Here is a 23,640-nt window from a genome sequence, read left to right as displayed (position 1 = left end):
TGGGGACACTGCCCTGTGTAGGGTGCCGACTCAATGAGGTCATTAAAGATCCCATGGCACTTATCGTAAGAGTAGGGGTGTTAACCCCGGTGTCCTGGATAAATTCACAATCTGGCCCTCAAACCATCACAGTCACCTAATAATCCCCAGTTTACAACTGGCTCATTCATCCCCCTCCTCTCCCCTGTAACTATTAAAAAATAAAATAAAAATTGACCTTTAACTGTGCAACAGAATATTATAAAAATAAATAGATTTTAGGCCATGTCGCCCAGCCCTATCCAGAATGTCCTGACAAGGTAGGAAAACAAGAAATAACATTTTACGAAAGTACAGACTTTTAGGCTTAAGGGTCAGGGTAAATAGGTTTTTGAATGAGAATACATTTTTACTCTCCAAAAAGTCCAAAAAATTCATGAAAACAAAGATGTGTGGGTGTGTACTCACGCTCTCCAGCACACGTAGACACCTCTCGGCTCCCCACAGCGATGCCACCAGCTTCTCCTTGTCATCCTCGTGGCTTAGGTTCTCCACACATTCTTTCACTGCAGGAAACAAGATGTCGGGTCAACCACTCAACCCCATCGATCAGGTTAGAGTATAAACCCCAAAAATGGAAACGCCATTGAAGAGCCATGACCTCAACCCCATTGAACACCTTTTGAATGAATTGGAACGCCGACTTCGGGCAATGCCTAATCACCCAACATCAGTGCCCGACCTCACTAATGCTCTTGGGGCTGAATGGGAAAGTCCCCGCAGCAATTTCCAACATCTAGTGGAAAGCCTTCCCAGAAGAGTGGAGGCTGTTATAGCAGCAAAACGGGGGACCAACTCCATATTAATGCCCAGGATTTTGGAATGAGATGTTCGATGAGCAAGCGTCCACATAGTTGTTGCATTAGCAGCGTCTCAAACTGACACATCTGCTGATGTCGGCCATCCACATTTGCGGTGAAAGGTGGCAGAGCTTTGGTGGTATTATTCAGACCATGAGACATCCAGAAAATCATTCTGACGAAAACGGCCAGCGTTCAAACGGTTTGGTCTACAAACTAATATGACCACTAGGGACAAATGACTGTCACGGACACAATGGTGTACTCCATTTTGCTCTACGACCCCCACAAGCGTCACGGGACTTGTCTTAAGTCGGCACTGCCGATCTGCCAACATCTGTCTGTAGCGTCAGAACTGTTTGGGATACACACTAATATGACCCGTCTATGGAAAGGGGAGACTCTCACAAACACGTCGGGTTGTTTTGGTCTTGCACGCTGAAAGTAGCCCTGCACTAGTTAAAATGTTTTATGGAAGTACACAGTGTACAAAACATTAGGAACACCTGCTCTCTCCATGAGAATCCAGGTGAAAGCTATGATCCCTGATTGATGTCACCTTTCAAATCCACTTCAAATCATTGCAGGGCTCCCGAGTGGCGCAGCGGTCTAAGACAGTCTCTGGTTCGAATCCAGGCTGTATCACATCCGGCCGTGATTGGGAGTCCCATAGGGCGGCGTCCGGGTTTGGCCGGGGTAGGCTGTCATTGTAAATGAGAACGTTCTTAACTGACTTGCCTAGTAAAATAACAAAACAAATGTAGATGAATGGGAGGAGACATGTTAAACTGGTATTTTAAACCTTGAATTGAGACATGGATTGTGTATGTGTGCCATTCAGTGGGTGAATGGGCAAGAAAATATTTAAGCGCACGGGTTTGCGTGTGTTAAGAACTGCAACTCTGCTGGGTTTTTCACACTCAACAGTTTCCCCTGTGTCTCAAGAATGGTCCACCCCCCAAAGGACATCCAGCCAACTTGACACAACTGTGGGAAGCATTGGAGCCAACATCCCTGTGGAAAGCTTTCGACACATTGTAGAGTCCATGCCCCAAGGAATTCAGGCTGTTCTGAGGGCAAGAAGGGTTGCAACTCAATATTAGGAAGGTGTTCCTAATGTTTTGTACACTCAGTGAATATGGAATTAGCTCAGTGCCAATTTTTTTTTAGGTTTAAATATGTTAAAATATAAAAATAATTTCCTGGTCTTTCTTATCGCTCTCAAATATAGGATATAGCCTTTTGACTGTTTTGCCATGTATGAATCGGTTATTAAATGCGTTTCTATGGGCAAGACAAATTCAATGTTTAATCAAATATTCTTTATTTTTATGAATCCTGCAAACTCATTCCTTGGAGGGCCTAGCGTCTACAGGTGTTAAGTTTCTTCCCTAAACAACCAGGAGTGGAGAGTTCCTTAATAATGAATAACCTTAATTCAATCAATCACGTACAAGGTAGGAGTGAAAACCCAGACACTCAACATGGAATGAGTTTGACACCTGAACTTCAAAATCAAATAGCTAAACGATCCTTGGTATCACCATCTTAAAAATAATTCCATATGTTAGCTTAGTAGAACCCCCTCCCGCCGGCTTAGACTCTAGGGGGTTAACCTTGACTGCTCCTGTAAGTCGCTCTGGATAAGACCGCCTGCTAAATGACTCAAATGTAAATATCTAGGTCTAGCTTACCTTTATCCACTATGTGGTCCAGGCCTCCCAGGAGCCTGAGCTCCTCTTTAAACCAGTCCCCAGCCCGCTTGGAGGTCAGCGATAACAAGGTCTCCATGGCTAAATGCCCCGTCTAAGCACACACAGGGAATAATGAAAATACACTTACTTCACACACACACAGGGTATAAGTAGACATGACTGACTCAGTGTGTTGTGATTCAAAGATGCTAACTACGACAGATGATAACAGGGTGAGGAATTGGAAGAAAAAAGATTTCCTTCCTCTCAGTGATGGGAGTCAGGAGAAATCTAGATTGCATGTAGGTAGAGTTCGGGTCCAACCACAACAATACTGACATCTTGAATTTCACTGTCAATAGATAGAGATATTAATTATGAAAGTGTTAGCTCCTAACATTAAACATTTTAAAACAAACTGAGCTCAAACGATAAGCGAACATTCAGTTCTTCCACCAACTTTCAATCAGATTCTCTAATGATTAACTCAACATGGAAGCTTACAGAAATATAAAAGAGTGAGTCCCTGTGATTATTCCGGACAGAGAGACCGCTTGAATTCATGAAAATCAGTTGGGGGGGGGGGGGGGCTTTGAGGCGAATGGGCAGTCTGCTCTTTATGAAGAATAGGGCTTCATCCCAAATATCACCCTATTCCCTACATAGTGCACCACTTTTGACCAGAGGCCTATGGGTGACATTTGGGACACCAACTAGAAAATCAGTGGAGAGGATATTTATAGAAGCAAAGAAAACCAAAAGGCTAAAAAGCCAGATATCAAGGGCCCTGTCATCACGTCATCAGATTAAACCTGGTTTGAAATGCTGTGCAGTTTCGCCAGTCCCAATTCAAATACATTATTGGCTCTAACGTGCAAAGCCATTGTGTGTCAGGGGCAACTGTTCATCTCTCTCTCTACAAGGGGACGTGTTATCATTTCACAAACAAAAGTCATGTTTTTTTTGGTGACCGTCAGAGACCTCTCATCGCATCAATCAAGCAGTGTTTTCCCCCCAACAATGCTGAAATAATTATTCAAAACATGGCTTACAGCGGCGACGGCCATTTTGAGGAGCCAAAGCAGGAAGATTATTAACGTAAATCCAAGATTACATCTACACAACACCTGCTAATCCATAATGGTTTAAGGCCTACATTTAAACCTCTAGTTGTCCATCTGCCGCAGGACAGAGGGGGAGGAGAAGAGTTAAAGAGATAGACGGGGAGAAAACAAGGAGGAGGAAAGAGAGTCTAGAGGCTCTGTGCTACAGCTAGTCTCCATCCTGTAAGCATAGACCAGGGTTATATTCATTAGCCCCCCCCCCCCAAAAAAAATAACTGGCCTGAAATGGGGAGGGACTACCTGAACTTGCACAACAGGAAACACTTTTGTTTTCCGTTGCATGCCCTACTGAATATGACCTAAGGAACACTCTCTCTAGGGAACCCGTACCGTGATGTTCTCCAGGTCCAGGTGCTTGTTGTGCACCGTGTCGCACAGCTTGCGGATCTTCTCCTTGACCTTTGACATCTCCTTGGCAGTGAGCTGGTTGTCCTTGGCCACAGAGTGGTCCCCCTCCAGCTCCAGCAGGCGGATCATCAGGTCTAGACTGGCCCGATCCAGGTCCATGTTGAGTCGGTCTCGGCTCAGGATGTACATCAGACTGGCCGTACACAGGGAGAGGTTCTGGGAGGGGGGGTAATGGAGAGAGAGGAAAAAGGGAGGAGGAGAAAGGATACATGAACCTGATATCCGGATTTTAAGTTGTCACTAACAACACAGGTTGTGTCACTAACAACACAGGTTGTGTTACTAACAACACAGGTTGTGTTACTAAGCGCCAATGCCTTTTGTAACTTGGCAGGCTCCAGTTAAAGGTTTGAGCTTCAATAGTGCTCTGACAGAAACCAAGTCAAGTCAGCCACAATCTCTGGAGGAGCAGCCTTAACTTACCGGGTGCTGTGGGGCATCGTTGAGTGTCTTGAAGACCTGGGCCACCTTCCCTCTGGCCCGCAGGTGCATTCTGAAGCTGGGCATGGCACACCTGGTGGCCAGGCTAATGATACTGCAGGAGAGATGAATAAAGTTGAATTGAACAGAGAAGAGGGGAGAGGAGGGTCACTCTTCTGCTAGATCATCGTCTAGTTTGCTATCGTCTGATGGGAAAGGCATGCCGCGAGGAAAACCGTGCCGTTAACCGCAGACCTAGGATCAGATGAACCTTCACTAAATCATTATTTTAAAGCTGGAATCCTTAAAGTGGAACTCTAGCCTCCGTTTCACCTCATTTACTTACAAAGGCACATCTCAATAGGTGGTCCAGGTATGTCATGACTGTAAAATCAAATCAAAAAAATCAAATCAAATCATGACTGTAAATCATGACTGTAAATCATGACTGTAAAATCAAATCAAAAAAATCAAATCAAAAAAGTTCAACAATCAATGTCAAAGGATGTCTGATGTCTGATGGTGAAACTGCCACATCCGTTTGCAATATTACAACAAAGTTAATGCAAACACCTTTTCCCCTGACATCATTGACAAAATAGCAGAATATGCACTCAAATTTTCATTCCCAAGTTGTGCGATGCTCCTCACCTCCACATTGTCCACAAAAAAACAATAAGTACGCCATGGTGTCGTTTCCCCTACTGCGGATTCCATCTTTAACCATCAATGAGATGCCAAAGAATCTGACCCCGTATCAGTAGTAAGAGCATTAACTAGCAGCTAGTCTTACCTAAGGCAGCGTGTGTTGAGGGGCTGGCCACTCTTCAAGCCAGTGGCCAGGTACTCAAAGTCATCGGTGAACTCCTGGTTCTCGCCAAACTCCACCACGTCGTTGAAGTGCTTGACATGCTGGACTACTGTGTATAGCTGCAACAAAGTGTTGATGTCACGCCAATGCATGCTGGGCTCATTACATCACATGGTACAATGCATTCGTAAGGTATTCATACCCTTTCTACACATTTTTTTGCGTTACAGCCTTATTCTAAAATGGATTAAATAAGACATCCTCAATCTACACACAATACTCAATAAAAAAGGTCAAAACTGGATTGTAGAAAAGTATTTAAAAATAATAAATAGAAATGACTTATTTACGTAAGTATTCAGACCCTTTGCTATGAGCTGTTTTCATTGATCATCCTTGAGATGTTTCTACAACTTGATTAGAGTCCACCTGTGGTAAATTCAATTGACGGGACATTATTTCAAAAAGCACATACCTGTCGATATAAGGTCCCACAGTTGACAGTGCATGTCAGAGCAAGCAATGAGGTTGAAGTAATTGGTCATAGACCTCCGAGACCAGATTGTGTCGAGGTACAGATCTGGGGAAGGGTACCAAAACATTTCTGCAGCATTGAAGGTTCCCAAGACCACAGTGGCATCCATCATTCTTAAATGGAATAATTTTGGAACCACCAAGACTCTTCCTAGAGCTCCCCACTTTGCCAAACTGAGCAATCGGGGGAGAAGGGCCTTGGTCAGGGAGGTGACCAAGAATCCGATGGTCACTCTGACAGAGCTCCAGAGTTCCTCTGTGGAGATGGTAGAACCTTCCAGAAGGACAACCAGCACTCCACCAATCACACCTTTCTGGTCGAATGGCCAGACGGAAGCTATTCTTCAGTAAAAGGAACATGACAGCCAGCTTGGAGTTTGACAAAAGGCACCTAATGGACTCTCAGACCATGAGAACAAGATTCTCTGGTCTGATGAAGCCAATATTGAACTCTTTGGCCTGAATGCCAAGCGTCACGTCTGGAGGAAACCTGGCACCATCCCTACAGTGAAGCATGGTGGTGGCAGCATCATGCTGTGTGGATGTTTTTCAGCAGCAGGGACTGGGAGACTAGTCAGGTTTGAGAGAAAGATGAACGGAGCAAAGTAGAGAGACCCTTGATGAAAACCTACTCCAGAGTGCTCAGGACCTCAGACTGGGGCAAACATTCACCTTCCAACAGGACAACGACCCTAAGCACACAAGCAAGACATTGCAGGAGTGCCTTCGGGACAAGTCTCTGAATGTCCTTGAGTGGCCCAGCCATAGCCTGGACTTGAATCTGATCAAAAATCTCTGGAGAGAACTGAAAATAGCTGTGCAGCGACACTCGCTATCCAACCTGACAGTTTGAGAGGATCTGCCGAGAAAAATGGGAGAAACTCCCCAAATACAGACGTGCTAAGTCATACCCAAGAAGAATCGAGGCTGAAATTGCTGCCAAATGAGTTTTAACAAAGTACTGAGTAAAGGGTCTGAACACTTCTGTAATGACAAAGTAAAAAACTGTTTTTGCTTTGTCATTATGGGGTAGTGTGTAGATTTATTTTAGAATAAAGCTGTAACGTAAAAATGTGGAAAAAGGGGTCTGAATACTTTCTGAATGAACAGTATTTGTCCCAAATGGCACTCTATTCAATATATCGTTGTGCTCTGGTTAAAGTATAAGTGAATCGGGTGCAATTTCAGACATAGCCCAAGTCCCCCTGATACAATGTAACAAACAATAAGGAACCACGTCATCATCACCATGTTTCTCACATACTAATTGTGTAACACATTTCCCTTAGTTACACAACACACTTCAATTCTTAGCATGCTAATGACAAATTCTGATGTGTGTGTGTGTGTGAGGGGGGGGGGGGTAAGAGTTTGTGGATTCGCAGTGAATTGTGGAGCAGGGATGAGGTAGATACTAGATCGAGCTAGAGAGCTCAGTCCTGCTATTCTTAGCATGAGAGCTATGCGCCCGCAGCCTGCCAAGCGTACAAGCACAAAAACAGCAAATGCTAACTGCAGGTGGAGTTTAAGGACGCGGGATGCCCATTACGCTGTTCCTGCTTACGCGATTGCCCACACTGCAGTTTCTAGCGGGGCTAATACTGCTTAGCATACAGACACCCCCATCATAAAATAACCAACTGCAGATGGTTACATGAACCATTGTTTAGGGATTGAGGGATCCTGCAGTATGTGGTCTTATAGGAAGGTGGAGTAATTGATGCACGGCCTCAGATTTCACTGTGGTTTGTTTCAAGAGTCTATATTTAAATAAGATGATCTACACCTGACCAAACCAGGTAGGTATGATCAGGACTAAATGATGGATCATCAATGAAATTGGTGCCATTGTTCAAATCCATTTTTAAAACATTGTAGACCAGGGCCCATATTCATAAAGTAATCAAGGATCAGGTCCACCTGTCCATAAACATATTCATTATTATCTGGATGGAAAAACTCATCCTAAAATCAGCACTCCTCCTCTGAGGCTTGATCGACAGTCCCAGGGCAATATCTTGTGGTTTTATTTTATTCAACCTTCATTTAAGCATGGAGTCACTTACAGGCTGAGCTTTATAGATGCCAAAGTTGCAGACCACAGTGATGGGTTGATGGCTAGAACAGAGAGTGTTGTGTTGGTGCTCACCTCCTTGTGCTCTTTCCTGCATTTCAGTGCAGTGACAATGTCCTGGTAGGGCTCGGTGGGGAACGACACAGACTTGATGACTTTGGGCGGCGGGCATGGCGGCGCTTTGAACAGGCCGTCGTCTTTGTGAGAGTTGGCATCCTTGCTGCTGCCGCTCGACTGGCTGGCCTGACAGAGAGAGCGAGAGAGGAAGATATAGAGGGGGGGGGGGGTTAAAAGGAGGAAGGAGGGGGAGGGGAGGCAGAGTAGGAGAGACAGGGAAAGGGCAGAAAGAGAGTGTGTCAGAGGGAGAAAAGCAAAAGCAAACACCTGCTCAGCACACGGCCCTGCTGCTGCTGCTGGCAATTCATGTTGTTGAACGCCAGCCAACAGCCTCCTGCCCCTTACGTAAGAGATAAGGCGCAGTAAAAACTCACACGTGTGCTCTCCCCCCCCACACACACACACACACAGGAACCAAGTCCCTTCTAGCAGTCTGAGGGCATTATAGGGCCCTGTAAAACATGACTAACATTATCTGTAAGACTACGAATTCACCATTCAGAGCAGTGTATTTTTAACAGGCTAATGAATTCCAGGGATGGCAAGGTGCCACAATGGCTTCTAATGACATTTGGTGAATTAATCAGACCGTGTGCATGCCAATTGGTACCCTAGTGCACTACAAAAGGAAATAGGGTGCCATTTGGGACATCGATTGGAGTACAGTGGTCTTTCCAGAGTAACACATGCTCGTATTGGTCTCTTAACCATGGTTTGCCAAACCATGGTTAAGAGACCAATACGAGCATGCGTTTACTCTGGAAAAATGTGTAGCAGTGTGTACTCCAAAATTAATGAAAATAAAATGATGCTGACACCATCTAAAATATCATTTTCAACTCCAGAAATTAGACAAATAATAATTTAACATATTGCACCATGTATATAGACTATGCATGGTCCATATTATCAGGTATGTTATTAGCAATAAGCATTCAAATATAAATTAAACACATTTTATTTGGGGTTTACGCTGAAAAGCAACGATACCCACTATAAAAACAACAGTAAGGTAAACCTGTTTAAGGTAAACTTGTTTAGTTTAACTTCTTAGGTACAAATTAAAGATGTGTCCATCTATAGCAGTGGATAAGAAGTATGCAAAAGTGTTTCAACATAGTCAATCTGAAATGGCACTGTTCACAAATTGAGAGCTTAAAATTCCTTGGTATCCACATCACCAAACAAACTAGAATGGTCCAAACACACCAAGACAGTCGTGAAGAGGGCACGACAAAGCCTATTCCCCCTCAGGAAACTAAAAAGATTTGGCATGGGTCCTGAGATCCTCAAAAGGTTCTACAGCTCACTACTGTATATAGCCTCGCCACTGATGTTTTTATTTCTTTACTTACCCATTGTTCACCTAATACCATTTTTGCACTATTGGTTAGAGCCTGTAAGTAAGCATTTCACTGTAAGGTGTAACCTGTAGTATTGGGCACACGTGACAAACTTTGATGTTCAAAAATAAGCATTGAAATGCAGTAACATGCCATTCGTAATGTCACCACTAGGTGTCAGCGCCAGCATTTGTTTTGAGTTGATTTACTAGTGTTTACAACAGTCAAAGGTCATGTAAACAATGGCAACCTTGTAATGAGAGTATGTTATGACAAGCACAAGTTAGCTGTTCATTCAGACGATGTCTTCGTACAGGTACCATATTTACAATATACTGTTATTCAATACAAAATGTATTGGCTATACATTTCAACGACAATGGCATGAACTGCTGACTAAAAACATTTATGCAGGCAAATTCTTGCCACACTGGTTTTTGTCCCATGTTCTAATTTAGCTAGCTACGGATCTCATCATGAATGCAAGTACATTGCCTGAATAATAGACATGTGACAACTGTCTTGCTTTTTGCAGATAGCATATTTAGGAAAACAACCTAAATAAGCCCACTAGCTAACATAATAGGCCCAGACAGTAACAGTGTCACTTTTGTATCAAAGACGAGTGCTCACTTTGCCGGCAATCGGGTGTTGGCACATACGTAGCACAGATAGCTAGCTAAGCTAACTAACATGCTGGCTAGCTAGCTAGTCAGCCAACATTAACCCAGTTAGAATGTGATGAGGACAGGGCTGCTTGCTCAGTGAAGTGTACTTTTGATCATTTACTTATTCAAATACGCTGGCTGTGGCAAGCTACTCACCATCAAACCACCAGCCTTACTCTCTCTATCTCCACCCGTTGTAACCTAGGGCTGAATGATGTTCAATGAGCAGCTTGTAGAACACCCTTTTCAGGAAACTATTAACATCGCTCACTTGCGATCATTTTTTTTGACAGACGCATTTGTTTATTCTATGTTTCTAATATCAGCACTTTATCTGTTGAATAAAGGCCGCTAAAAATTACATTATTTAAAAATATAAGAAACTCGGCCGATATTAGCCTGTCAACCAATTTAATGGTCGGGCTCCACAATTAATTATTGCATTAATTCAGGCTTTCGTTCATTAGACCGTACACGCAGGCCATATAAAATGTAAACCTGTGTGGCTGGTAAAAGTTTGAGCAGCCTACTAAATAAAATGTAGCCTGTTTTTGCAGCCTATAATAGATTTTGGGAATTCCCTCCCTATGGCATTCGTAATCGGAATATTTATCTCCATAGAACACACAAGCAGACTAGGTAAATAGATAACCCCATAGTAGAATAGTTTCTAGGAGGTAACTTACGGGTGCAGTGGTTGATCGGGGTACGGGTGGCGGGGGCAGCTCCTCTGGCTCTCTGTTCCAGTGTCTGGCGTTGTACACAGCTTTAGTGGGAGACTGCAGGGGGAAACAGAAAAACAACTAAAACTTACACCGTGATGAGGTAAGTCCATGAAGTTACTTCGCATTTAAAAAAATCACACAAAAACCCATCAGCCCTTTCTACTAGAACAGTGTTAAAACAAAAGAGACCCATTGAGCAACACATACTCCAAACAGCTGCAACAGACAATTTAAAGTTTATTCAATTTCTCCTAATTCAAGGTGATTTTTTTATACTGGGAATGATCAGTGTCTTGGAACAGAGCACATTTTATTTCATTAGTCAGAGGGAGATGTAACAGAGAGAGAGTGCGGATGGGGTAGAAAGCATTGGTCTTTGTTGGTTCGCGTAACAAAACAAGCCCTGTTGGGAGGGAGCGCGCGTCTAAATGAACGCCTATTAAACCACGAGTCGGCCAGAGCAGCTCAAACAGCAGGACTGATTGGAGACAACTGCCAGCACCCACCGTATACAGACACAGGAGTGTACAGAAAAAAAAAAACTTGGCTCCTCTCCACTCTGCTTTTAAAAAAAATCCCATTGGCTGAATCTGTTGCTGGGATATTAATAATGAAAAGAAAATAAGAAAAAGAGAAGAAAAAAACCATTGCTGGCACAGGATAGAGCACTGTAGGAAACAATGAACCGAGTGTAGCTCAACTTTCAACCATGATCCTACTCTAATCAAGTGGACACAGACCGGCAGGTTCACCGCACCCACGGCAGTGAGTCTTGAGAAGCAAGGCATTTTCTGTAAACATGGGCACTCGCTCTCATGCAAACACACACTGTGCACACCAAGGTTTCAAACTCATTCCATGGAGGCCCTAGTGTCTGCAGGGTTTTGTTTTTCTTTCAATTAAGACCTAGACAACCAGGTGAGGGGAGTTCTTTATTAATTGTGACCTTAATTCAAACAAGCACAAGGGAGGAGCGAAAAGCCGCAGACACTCGGCCCTGTTTTGAATGAGTTTGACACATACGTTAGCCAATAAATACCAACTTTTGTCCATTAAAAAAAAACTGTAAAACCGATAAATAGCATTGCTGCCGACCAAATTGTCCAGGAGAAAAAACAACAACGATCCATTGAAAAAAATGGTTTTTATTCATTGATGGAAATACTCCTAACTTCAAAAGACAAATATATCCTCAAGTTAAATGGAAATGAGTGTGGGGGTGTGCGTTTCTATTTTTACTCATGCAAAAGATACGAGGTCCTAATAAGGGATTTCAGCCAAGTGTACCGACTGGGCAAAATTGGCAAAGATTGTGTTGATTATTCCGTCGAGAGGGGATTGTTTCTCCACAACAGAGACAGCTTCGAGATCGCACCTTGAGGAAAAAGTAACGAGGCTAATGCGCATCGCAAGCTGCTCCAAGGAGTTGGACAGTTTTGACTTCCCAACAGCAGCAGCTCATTTTGAGCAGGCTAAGGTCCGCCGCAAATGCAAGTAAATTAGAGGCAAATTGTGTTGGTCAGGCCCAGTCCTAGCAGTTCGGCTGCAGCCCTAGGCAAGACCAAGATGTATAGTAGAAAGATTTAGAATGGATAAAAATACTATGGTACAGTAATGATGTGTAGCATGCGCAATTGGTGCATTTCAGTTAGTTTATGCAGTAGCACTTGTAAACGAAAAACTGTTGCCAACTATTCACATCGGAGAGTTGATGTTGCAAATCACTAGGCAGCCAACTGCCTATAGTAGGAAACAGTTATCAATAAGCTCTCTCAAATGAACCAACCTTAACGAATTGTTTATTTACATATCGGATATTTAATGGATACATTAAATGTTTACCCAAGGCCCTCTTCATAAGTTAGAGACGAGTACAAGCAAGTACACACACAACACTTTTGACCACTAGAAGGCTGAAAGAGAAAGAGGCTGAGTGCGAGAGAGAGACACTCAGCAGAAGACTGAGGATCATTTACAGCTGCAGACGGGGGACTCACTGGTGAAACCACACTACTCAACCAGCCATCAGCTGTTGTGGTCCAACACCCCCCGAGACAGTAACAGGAGCCCTACTCTGGCCTTAGACAAGCAAACATTTTATGACGCATGTCTACACCATCTTACACACACCCCCCAGGGTTTCCTTTAGCCAGTAATTGCTGGCTTTTGTCCGCACTCCTTGTGCGCTGCGAGAGAGAGGGGCCTAGGCTACTGTTGATTGCAAAGATGGAGGCCTTTTTCATTGACGTAAAACAAAAGTTAGAGGAAAAAGAGTATACCTATAGAGTAAAGCCTACAAGGGGGATTTAATACTGTAGTGGACAAAGATGAAAAGAACACTGGCGCAGCCAAATGCAGGCTAATGCTAACTAGCGTTAGGGCAACGACTGGAAGTCTATGCATTCTAGCAGACACCCATAGACATATTTGGGGACGATGACTGATGCTACACACACTGCCGTTTGACAACAACCAAAAATATTGCTCTTTTGTCCATAATAATCTTGTCATGTAGGAATTACCCACAGTACATCTGCAAGCTGTTCTACAGACCATAACGCACGTGCCAATCCCAGAATGGTCACACTTACATAACGCAACATTTGTGACAAAACAATCAGAGTTGAAAAACGAGGGGACACGTGTGAGAGAGCGCGACATGAATTAGTCAGATGTCATAATAATGAAGGCCATTGAATCAACCTCTAACATCTGACAGCCAACATCAAAAGACAGGCATATCCAGTGCACACAGAGGGCCAGAACGTACACACACAAATAATGCATGAAGCACAACTGGTTATGCAGAATGAAAAGTAGAATGAAAAAAATAAATAAAAAAAAACAGGATTGTTGGATTATCATGCAAAACACCTTAAAAAAAAAAAAAAAAAAGCAATTTGTAAACAAACTGCAAGAGAAGAACATTAATTGTTAGGCATCAAATTTAATTGGTTTTTCGGAGGGTTCTTACAGGCTGCTTCCCAAATGGCACCCTATTTCCTACAGTACATAGTTCACTACAGGCCCTGGTCAAAAGTAGGGCACTATATAAGGAATAGGGTGCAATATGGAACTACCCTAAACCGGCACAATTATGCATTACCACTGCATGCGTCAGACTGCCACTTCACTACCCCTGCAGTTAGCCCAGTCGCAATCGAAAGCGCTACCTTTTGACAACTCATGAATACCCAGGTCATTTTGGAGGGCTATTGTTTTTTGGGGTTTTTTTATGTGTTCAGCTCGCCCATTATGTTATCTGCATGGAGGACATTACAGGGCAAGAGATGAGAACTGTGGAGAAAGCCTTCTCGGAAGACTTGGAAGGCACCTTGGCACTCTACAGGTTTGTAGTAACCCAAATGCAAAGAAAAACAATTCATGACAAGCTGCCTTCACAAACTATCATTATACGAATCATTGTATAAACTATAACCTGCACCTAACAACTAGGGTTGTGACGGAAAATAATATTGCGATATTAGGATCATGGCAACAATGAAAACAAAGCACATCACACTCTTTGGTCTACAAAAATAATTTGTCCTATAGCTTGGAAAACAACTTGATGTTTCCAACATCGGGGCTGTTTTCCACTTTGTGTTTTGTTTCCTTGCCACGATACTAATGAGTACCGCAATACTGGTATCATCCCAGCCCCTACTAACAAACCCAACTCATATAATGTGTCTGGCTTTCCCACAATATGATTTCAAATCGCATTCTTAACAAGGCTTTGCTCTTAACTTTAAGTCTAAGCCCTGTCTAAGCTAGCGTTTGTTCTGAAGTGTCTGCACTACATTTGAGAGATAAGAAAGATCAGGAAACACATTTTATATGTATTAAACTATTTATTTTGGGAACTAAACTATCTCCATATATACAGAGCATTCAATGGTGGAGCTCTTCAAGATCAAGTCCATCGAAGCGATTGGGGAACAGGCATTACTGGTTCTTTTGATAAATGAGAACCATCTGAGACTACAATGACCGTTCATCCCTTCATTCATCCACATATAAATAATCCAACAGCCGTTTCAGCCTGGCATCTCTTCAGCTCATACAGAGTGTAGTCTACTCATCCTCTGCTGAAAGTTCTGGGTCTAGTTCATTAGGCACCAAACGGACTGAAACAGGGGGGGACTACCTGACCGTGTCCAATGAAAAGTGCTCTTTTTTTGTTTTCCGTTGCAAAGTGTTTCGCTATGATGTGCCGTTGTGGCCTGGTTAACGCAACCCAGGACGAGTGTTCTATAGGAACTCACCCCGCACGCTTACCTTTTTGGGGCCACTGAAGATCTTCCTATTGGTCTCCCTGCTCTCCTTGGATTTCTCCACCTGTTTTGCCTGAGGTCTCCTGGGCATCTCTAGGCCCACAGAGGCAGAGTTGTCCTCTGGGAAGTCCATCACATCTACAGGGGACATGCCAAATGTAAACGTGTGTTAGACTAGGGCAGATCATCACAGTTCATTACCAAGTCTATATAATTACATATAGAATTGTGAATCTTTGTGACCAAGTCATTAATAGCCAAAAGTATTTCATTAGAATAGATTATTGAAAATCTATATTCAGATCTACACTGGCATGTATGTACGCATGCGGCGAAATACACAAACACATCATCTTCGGAAAGTATTCAGACCCCTTGTTAAATTAGCCTTATTCTAAAAAAAAATGTTTTTATTATTTATTAAATCTTTCAATCTACACACAATACCCCATAATGACAAAGAGAAAACAGGTTTTTTGACATTTGAAAATTCATTGAAAATAAACAATACCTTATTTACAAAAGTATTCAGACCCTTTGCTATATGACTCGAAATTGAGCTCAGGTGCATCCTGTTTCCATTGATCATGCAACTTCATTGGATTCCACCGGTGGGAAATTAAATTGATTGGACATGATTTGGAAAGGAGAGCTCCAAGACAGGATTGTGTCGAGGCACAGATCTGGGGAAGGGTACCAAAACATTTATCCAACATTGAAGGTCCCCAAGAACACAGTGGCCTCCATCATTCTTAAATGGAAGAAGGAACCACCAAGACTCTTCCAAGAACAGGCTGCCCGGCCAAAACTGAGAGAAAAATGGGGGAGAAGGGCCTTGGTCAGGGAGGTGACCAAAAACCTGATGGTCTCTGACAGAGTTCTAGAGTTCCTCTGTGGAGATGAGCAAACCTTCTAGAAGGACAACCATCTCTGCAGCACTACACCAATCAGGACTTTATGGTAGAGTGGCCAGATGGAAGCCACTACTCAGTATAAACCACATGCCAGCCCGCTTGGAGTTTGCAAAAAGGCAACTAAAGGACTCTGACCATGAGAAACAGGATTCTCTGGTCTGATGAAACCAATATTGAACTCTTTGGCCTGAATTCCAAGCGTCACATCTGGAGGAAACCTGGCACCATTCCTATGGTGAAGCATGGTGGTGGCAGAATCATGCTGTGGGGATGTTTTTCAGCGGCAGGGACTTGAAGACTAGTGAGGATCGAGGGAAAGATGAACGGAGAGAAATACAGAAAGATCCTTGATGAAAACCTGTTCAGAGCGCTCAGGACCTCTGACCGAGGTAAAGGCACACATTCCAACAGGACAACGTCCCTAATCACACAGCTAAGACAACACAGGAGTGGCCTGGGGACAAGTCTCTGAATGTCCTTGAGTGACCCAGCCAGAGCCCGGACTTAAACCTGATCGAACATCTCTGGAGAGACCTGAAAATAGCTGTGCAGCAACGCTCCCCATCCAACCTGCAGAGAAGAATGGGAGAAACTCCCCTAATACAGGTGTGCCAAGCTTGTAGTGTCATATTCAAGACTCCAGGCTGTAATCACTTCCAAAGTGCTTTAACAAAAGTGTTGAGTAAAGGATCTGAATACGTATGTAAATGTCATATTTCAGTTACATTTTTTATAAGTTAAACATTAATATAAACCTGTTTTTGCTTTGTCATTATGGGGTATTGTGTGTAGATTGAGGTGGGGGGAACAATTTAATCAAGGCTGTAGCGTAACAAAATGTGGAATACTTTCGCAAGGCACTGTATATCTCCATCTATCTTTGAGATGTCTGTCTTGTATAGGAAAGAGCTGTGTGTGGATGAGTCTCAGTTTTCTTATCAGGACTTATCAGTGTTGTTTGTTTGTGCTCATCCCAAACACTTCCCCCCAGAAATTGCCCCCGCTAATGGCCTTACAGAACTACCATGAAGGTTGAAAGAATAGGTTAAATAGCTTTTGAGGAACGTAATAACATAACATTAGCATTTAGTGAGGATCCTGTGAAGAGATCTCGAAGTCCGTGTTATTGACCTCGCCTGAGGCCTAAGTATGCCCTGTACTGATGCCGGTCTGTGTATTCCCAAGTGGGTTTGGTAGTACTGACCACGCCTGAAGTCCTGTCCCTGACCTGTGTTGCTGCTGGTCTGACTGTCCAGCTCCTCACTGCTGGACAGGGGGCTGTCCACCCTCATCTCCATGGCAGCAAGGGAGGCTGTGGCTGCAGCAGCGGTGGCTACAGCCCTCTTAGCCTTCCTCTCTTTGGCGTGGGAGCCCTCGTCTTCGTCGCTGTCACTGCCGCTCATATCGTCAAAGCCAAAGTACTTAATCTTGTAATTGGAGCTGCCGGATGCCACAGGGTCAGAACTGCCGCCCTCCTGGTTGGCACCACGGCCTGCCTCGTTTTCCTCGAAGCCAAAGAAGTCCAGCTTGGTGTCTTTCTTGGCCTTGCTCTGTGTAGGTCTGAACCTGGGAGAGAGAGAGAGAGAGAAAGGATATAATATTGTCCAAAATAATATTGCAATATGTAACAATCACTAGTACGTAGCAGGTCGTCACCTGATGGCCTTGGCCGGTGCTGGTTCATTCTTCTTTTTCAGGCGGCCAGCCTCTCCCGGATCTGTCAGGGGGGCAGCCACGGCAGAAGCGGGGGTGTATTCCTCCATGATCCGGTCCTGAATGGTGACGTTAAACATTGACAGGCAGGACGGGTGCAGCACTGTGTAGTCTCTCGTCCTCCCACGGCCCGCCGGCTTGTTGCTGTTCTCCGTATTGTTGGTCTTGAGTGGGCCAGATCCGGGCCCACTACTGAAGGATGTGCTGGTACTGGTGCTAGTACTACTGGTGCTGTCAAAGTCCCCGGCCTGCTTGCCTTTGTTGGGCCGGTGGTAGGTCCGGCAGTTGGTGCTAGCCCTGAGGAGAGACTGGGAGTGGTCCTGGAACTCGGAGGGCTCAATGGGGACTTCGAAGTCCCCCTGGCCCAATACGTAACTGGAGGTCGGCTCTGGGGATGGCTTGTCCTCCCTGGCCAGACCCAGGCCGTAGCTGCCCGCGCCACCCCACATTGAGGGGTTTCTAGTGGGCTCTGGGGTGGGCGAGGTGGGCCCCAGAAGCATCACAGCATCCCAGTTGTCGTAAGAGTCCTTGGCCTCGCTCTTTAGGGTGGTTGTCTGAGCGATGGGCTTCTTGTCGCTCTCTGAGGCGTTGCTGTACCATGAGTAGCTATGTTTCTCTGCAGTCGCACCCTCATTAGACCAGCTCGGTTGGCTTGGCTTGGCTGGAGGAGAAAAAACAATGTATTAGCACCACATAAGTCTTGGCAGTTACCGTCTCTGACAGAGATGTAGCATAGAGCAGCTGAAGTACTCTAAAAAGAAAGTTGATGCCTGTCACAATGCCGCATGGGTGCCATTTTCACAGCAGAAAGTGGAGATAACCATGTATTAGGGAGTGTTTACTGCTAGGGCTGTGAGAGGAGCAGCACACCCTCAAAGCTTTTAGCAAAGCTGGAGAAAAATCTCAATGCTGAGTCAGGTAAACATCTCCAACTTAATTGGTCTCATTCACCACAACAGGAGCAGACCGGGTTAGCCTACATGTGAAGACAGGGTGTGGACATTGAAAACACGGGCACCTGTTATTATTTATTTGGGACAGCAATGACTTCCTAAACAACTATACTTGAAGTTGAGTTTGAATAAGCTGCTACATACCACTTGCGTGCAGGCATGCACATTCTGGTGAATCCCCCTCAAAAGGAATAATACACCCCAAAAAAAAACATTTCTATGATTTACGGTGTTAAATAACAATAACATGTGCCAACAACATTTTTTTGCCGGTATAATAAGGTTGGGAGCAACATGTGAAAATAGTTGAGGAAATATTTTGCAGCTCAAGTTGAATACAAAACTCACAATGCAACGCTCTCATTGGGCAGACTGGCTGGCCAGCTAGAAAGCAAATGTAGCTACACACAATACTACCAAAGTCAATATGAGCATGTGATTGTAGCTAGCTAGCTGTAAAATAACCTAAATAAAACAGCAGTATCAATTTAGAAGTGTATAATCTCACCATGTTCAACCTGGTACAGGTAACTGCCAAAATAAAAGATAACCCTTTGAGTAAATGAGGGATACAAAGTATGTTTGTGTTGGAATAGTAACCGTAAGGTAGCAAGATCGAGTCCCCAAGCTGACAAGGTAGGTAAAAAAAATCTGTCGTTCTGCCCCTGAACAAGGCAGTTAACCCACTGTTCCTAGGCCGTCATCGAAAATAAGAATTTGTTCTTAACTGACTTGTTTAGTTAAATAAAAAGGTTAAAAAATAATAAATGTTGAAAGCAAGTGCTTCCTCATAGGTGTGATTCCTGAATTAAATTAAGCAATCAACATCACATCATGCTTAGGCTCATGCATAAAAAATGCCCAGTCACTCATTATTTTGGCTACCATGGCTAGAAGAGATCTCAGTGACTTTGAAAAGGAGTGGCAAAAGGAGCATAGGGGTTTAACGTGTGTCTCTCAGTCACCCAATCTCAACCAAATTGAACACTTACGGGAGATTCTGGAGCAGCGCCTGATAGCATTTGCCACCGTTGCAAAAAATTATGTAATATTTATTTCTACCGAGATGTGTTTTAAAATTGATAGTTGTTGGCTCAATGACTGGAAGTCTAAGGGAACAGCTAGCATTTCATTGTGTGTTGCCTGGCCAGTGTTGCACTGTATATCAAAACATCTGTACTTTTTCAATACTAGATCATTAAAAACAGTTTGATACTAGAATGTGTTACTTTTGGTACTACTGTCAAATGAGTCTGGATCTCTCCATTTTTTTTATTTAACTAGGCAAGTCAGTTAAGAACCAATTCTTATTTACTATGACGGCACACCCGGGGCCAAAACCGGACAACTGTTGTGCGCCGGACAAGCCAATTGTGCGCCGCCCTATGAAGGCTGGATGTGACGCAGCCTAGATTCGAACCAGGGACTGCAGTGACGCCTCTTGCACGGAGATGCAGTGCCTTAGACCGCTGCGCCACTCAGGAGCCAATACGTGAAGAGTAAGGCGGTCGTTCCTAAATCACAGAAATCCTTTTGCGAACATGTGAAATTTCACGTGTCTTAATTTGCAGGTGATCTCTAAATATCAACACATAGGAGTCTAGTTATTTATCATGGAGAAACAAAGGATTCTTCCTGGCTAGCCTTGATTGGCTGAGATAATGGAGAGGCTGGTCATGCTGAGAGATGAGTCCTGATTGGTCTGCCATGCCATAGGCTACTGCCTATAACATAAAATGGGGGCATCCCTAAATCAGTAGTCTAACACAGATTTGTTTTTAAAGATAATAGCAATGTCATTGAACCAGAAATGGCTGCGTTTTCTGATGACCGTGATGGGGAAGAAACAGAGATCAACGGTGTTTTCAGAGAAGAAGTGGACTGAGTTTTGAACTCAGTGGAATGCCTGGTAGAAGCAGAGTACGAGAAGGACATCCATTTAGAAGTTTGATTGCAAATGCGCAGAGTTGAAGAGAACTCAGAAGGCTCGTATAAAACAACTCACTGGATTACATGTACAAGGAGTTTGTCTGCCATGAAGCATTCATCCATATTAGTATCTAATTTGTCAGAAATCCATCCACATTGCTCGTTATACCCTACTGTTAGCTAGCTGGTGTGTTAGCTTTACCTGCAGATTAATACTGCACATTTCATGCATGGTGGATGGCTAGCTAAGTGGATGACAAACCGTTTGTATTGCTAAACTGTATGGGTTGGAATTATTAACTTGTTTGGCTAGCTAACCTAAACTCACCCCATTCCGTACAAATTTGCGCAACCGCAACATTCAAACGAGGCTACAAAAAAAACTAATGGGACTGTAGCGACTGTTGACTTCAAAATCGGGGGTGTGAATTAGGTTTCTATACAAGCGTTGATCGACATGGTAATGGCTCTATAGTATTGGAGAAAAGTTGAAAAAAACGACCCTCAGTTACATCTTGACGTGTCATGTCTTAACGTACAGCACGCATAAAGCAACTATTTCTGTCTTACAATCTCTCTCCACCAGGTGTAGCACTTCTCTCATCCTTTAGAAACAAGAAATGGACAGTGACGGGGGGGATACCTAGTCATTTTTTGCATCATCATTGCAAGCGATCATCATTCTCAAAGCCGCTGTTTACTTCTAAGAACACTTTAGCACCGCCCTAAAAACCAGATTCAAATTCAACACAAACCTTCAAATAGGTATGTAATGACACATTATATAAACTCTTTCTAGTGTTTTATTTACATTTTAGAGGCGATAAGGTGATAAGTTGGACAGATCGAGTGGGGGAAAAAAAGCGATTTTCCCACACTACACATCTCCTTCTCACTATCACGTATTAGTTTCGCTTCCCCACCCGCCATTTTTAAAAAGACCCGACTGGGCTCATTGCCTGCTTGAATCATGCAGAAACGGGAAGCGTTTAGTTCATGTAATTGATTCTGTTGGAAAGGGGAGAAATTGTGCTTTACAATGGTATTGACATTACAGTTGATCTGGAAGTATTACGTTTTTGGGGTGCTAAAATAAGGTCAATTGTACAGACCAAGGCGATGTACAAATGTGAGTGAGTTTACGTTAGATGTCTAAACAAAATACTCCACTTAGCCAGATGATTACATGACCCATAAACTTAGCGAGATGTGTCTGGGGGCTGATTTGATATATAGTAAATGTAAAGAACATGTTCAGATATAGGCCAATGACTATATAGCATATTTTTACCTGGATATGTTCCTTGTTGTAGGCTACTACTTTCACCCCTTGTTTACTACACTACCTTAAAACCACAAAATTTAGCATATGGCCTCACATGAATACTTAGATGGGTGGCGCTAAGGCTTAAGAGGGTGTGAACATGAATGGGCATACTAAAAAAAGATGCCAATGTGAAACACATTTGAAATAAGTACAACTTTCCCATGTTTCCCCCAACTGCAGTGTCTACTTTTTTTAAACTTCATCTTTAATTTAACTAGGCAAGTCAGTTAAGAACAAATTCATATTTACAATGACGGCCTACACCCGGGAGCTCACGACTATAATATACCATTTTGAAGCTGAGTCTGTACTTTAATAAAATGTACAAAGCCAATCTTGTAAATGGTACATAAAACTGAAATTGAGAGACGTAGTCACAAAATGTGTCTCACGGATCAAGCCTGTATCAGCACAGCCTACCCCTTATCCAGTGATGCCAATTTAGCAATTTTGTTGCTAGATTAAGTAACTTTTCAGACTACACTGGCAACTTTTTTTTCGAAAAAAAGCACCAAATTGCACTAGCAACAAATTGAGCTACTTTTAAAAATGTATTTGGAACTCTTAGCAACTTTTGAAAAGTGACTCAAACGCTAAAATGCACGCATTTTCCCCTCTAAATGACAAACGATTTCCTCTGTCACACACTCAGTCAACACACGTGCCTGGCTGCAAAAGTGCATTGTGAGTGACGTCTGCAGCAAGCGCTCAGCTCGTGCACAGGCAGGAGCCGGCCAGCAGCAATTTCCGCAAATTGCAAATCATTGTTGGCTGACTGCAGCTGCCTGTGCACGAGCTGAGCGTCTGCTGGTGACGTCACTCACAATGCACTTTTGCAGCCAGGCATAACTACTACCAATACACTGCTTAAAACTATAATTGTTCAGAATGTGTAGGTTTACTAGATTAAAAAAAACATTATTATTTTTTAAATGTAACTGTTCAATAATGTGTAATTGTTAAATAATTAAATGTGTTTAAAAATAAAAAATATCTGATCATATAAAATGTGTTGTGTTTATATTACTTTTACAAATAAAAATGTGATAAATCTAAACAAACAAATGTCAAATCGTATTTTTCACCGAGACAGCCAGACAATTTGAATAACGTTAGTGTATTCTACGTAATGACGCAGTTTTACGTTGCTACGCAATGATATCACAACGTCATTTAGCAAGTTTTAGCAACAAATCGACCTGCCTAATCATCCCAAATTTCTCTTAAATGCAACTCACATCTAATCACTATTTGTCATGCGTGTGTATTCTGATCTTTAATCTAAATATACTTCCTAAGGCTTTGGGTGACTTGAGGTATCCCTTCCCTCATTTTAGAGCTACAAGGAATAAACCAGTATACATATTGTTTATAGGCAGATTTGTTTTTTTAAATAATTAAATTGTTATACGTACTATTAAAATATATATAAATAAAAAAGAGACCTGCCTCTAGCAACTTCCCCTAAAAATTGTTGGCAACACAACCTTCATGCTCCACTTATACTCATTGCTAGCGTGAATTGGGAGTCTGTTAGCTCCCCACTCATGCTGCACAGAAGTTAACACACTTGAATAATCTGACAGCATGTAAAAATGTTTAAACTTAATTCCAAGTCGCAAAACAATGTCCATAGAGTCTAGAACACTTTATAATGCAAGATGATACTGGTAGCGTTCAGCTTTGTAGTAGGTCACCTTTTCTTCTAGCTGACGCTAAATCTGACGCTAAAGCTAACATCAATTCACTATCCCTAGTACTTTGGTTGTG

At 43.0% G+C, this 23,640-nt stretch overlaps 1 protein-coding gene across 2 annotated transcripts in view; it reads right to left on the bottom strand.

Annotated features, from left to right (window-relative positions):
• The window catches only part of LOC139376546 (wings apart-like protein homolog), a 52,334-nt gene that overhangs the window by 11,395 nt on the left and 17,299 nt on the right, over positions 1 to 23,640 (bottom strand). The window contains exons 3-12 of one of the 2 annotated variants that reach the window (XM_071119265.1): positions 17,605 to 18,322; positions 17,177 to 17,514; positions 15,039 to 15,172; positions 10,719 to 10,811; positions 7,980 to 8,147; positions 5,279 to 5,415; positions 4,489 to 4,600; positions 3,988 to 4,221; positions 2,534 to 2,645; positions 448 to 545 (exon numbers count right to left, since the gene is read on the bottom strand). In XM_071119265.1, the coding sequence (XP_070975366.1) occupies positions 448 to 545; positions 2,534 to 2,645; positions 3,988 to 4,221; positions 4,489 to 4,600; positions 5,279 to 5,415; positions 7,980 to 8,147; positions 10,719 to 10,811; positions 15,039 to 15,172; positions 17,177 to 17,514; positions 17,605 to 18,322 (2,144 nt within the window). Of the gene's footprint in view, positions 1 to 447; positions 546 to 2,533; positions 2,646 to 3,987; positions 4,222 to 4,488; positions 4,601 to 5,278; positions 5,416 to 7,979; positions 8,148 to 10,718; positions 10,812 to 15,038; positions 15,173 to 17,152; positions 17,515 to 17,604; positions 18,323 to 23,640 lie in introns of both variants that reach the window. The other variant, XM_071119264.1, reaches the window with a different exon arrangement.

The sequence above is a fragment of the Oncorhynchus clarkii genome, chromosome 20 (genome assembly GCF_045791955.1).
Source record: "Oncorhynchus clarkii lewisi isolate Uvic-CL-2024 chromosome 20, UVic_Ocla_1.0, whole genome shotgun sequence".
Classification (NCBI taxonomy): Eukaryota; Metazoa; Chordata; class Actinopteri; order Salmoniformes; family Salmonidae; genus Oncorhynchus; species Oncorhynchus clarkii.
The sequence above is the reverse complement of the archived record's forward strand: the minus strand, read 5'-3'. Positions and strand labels throughout refer to the sequence as shown.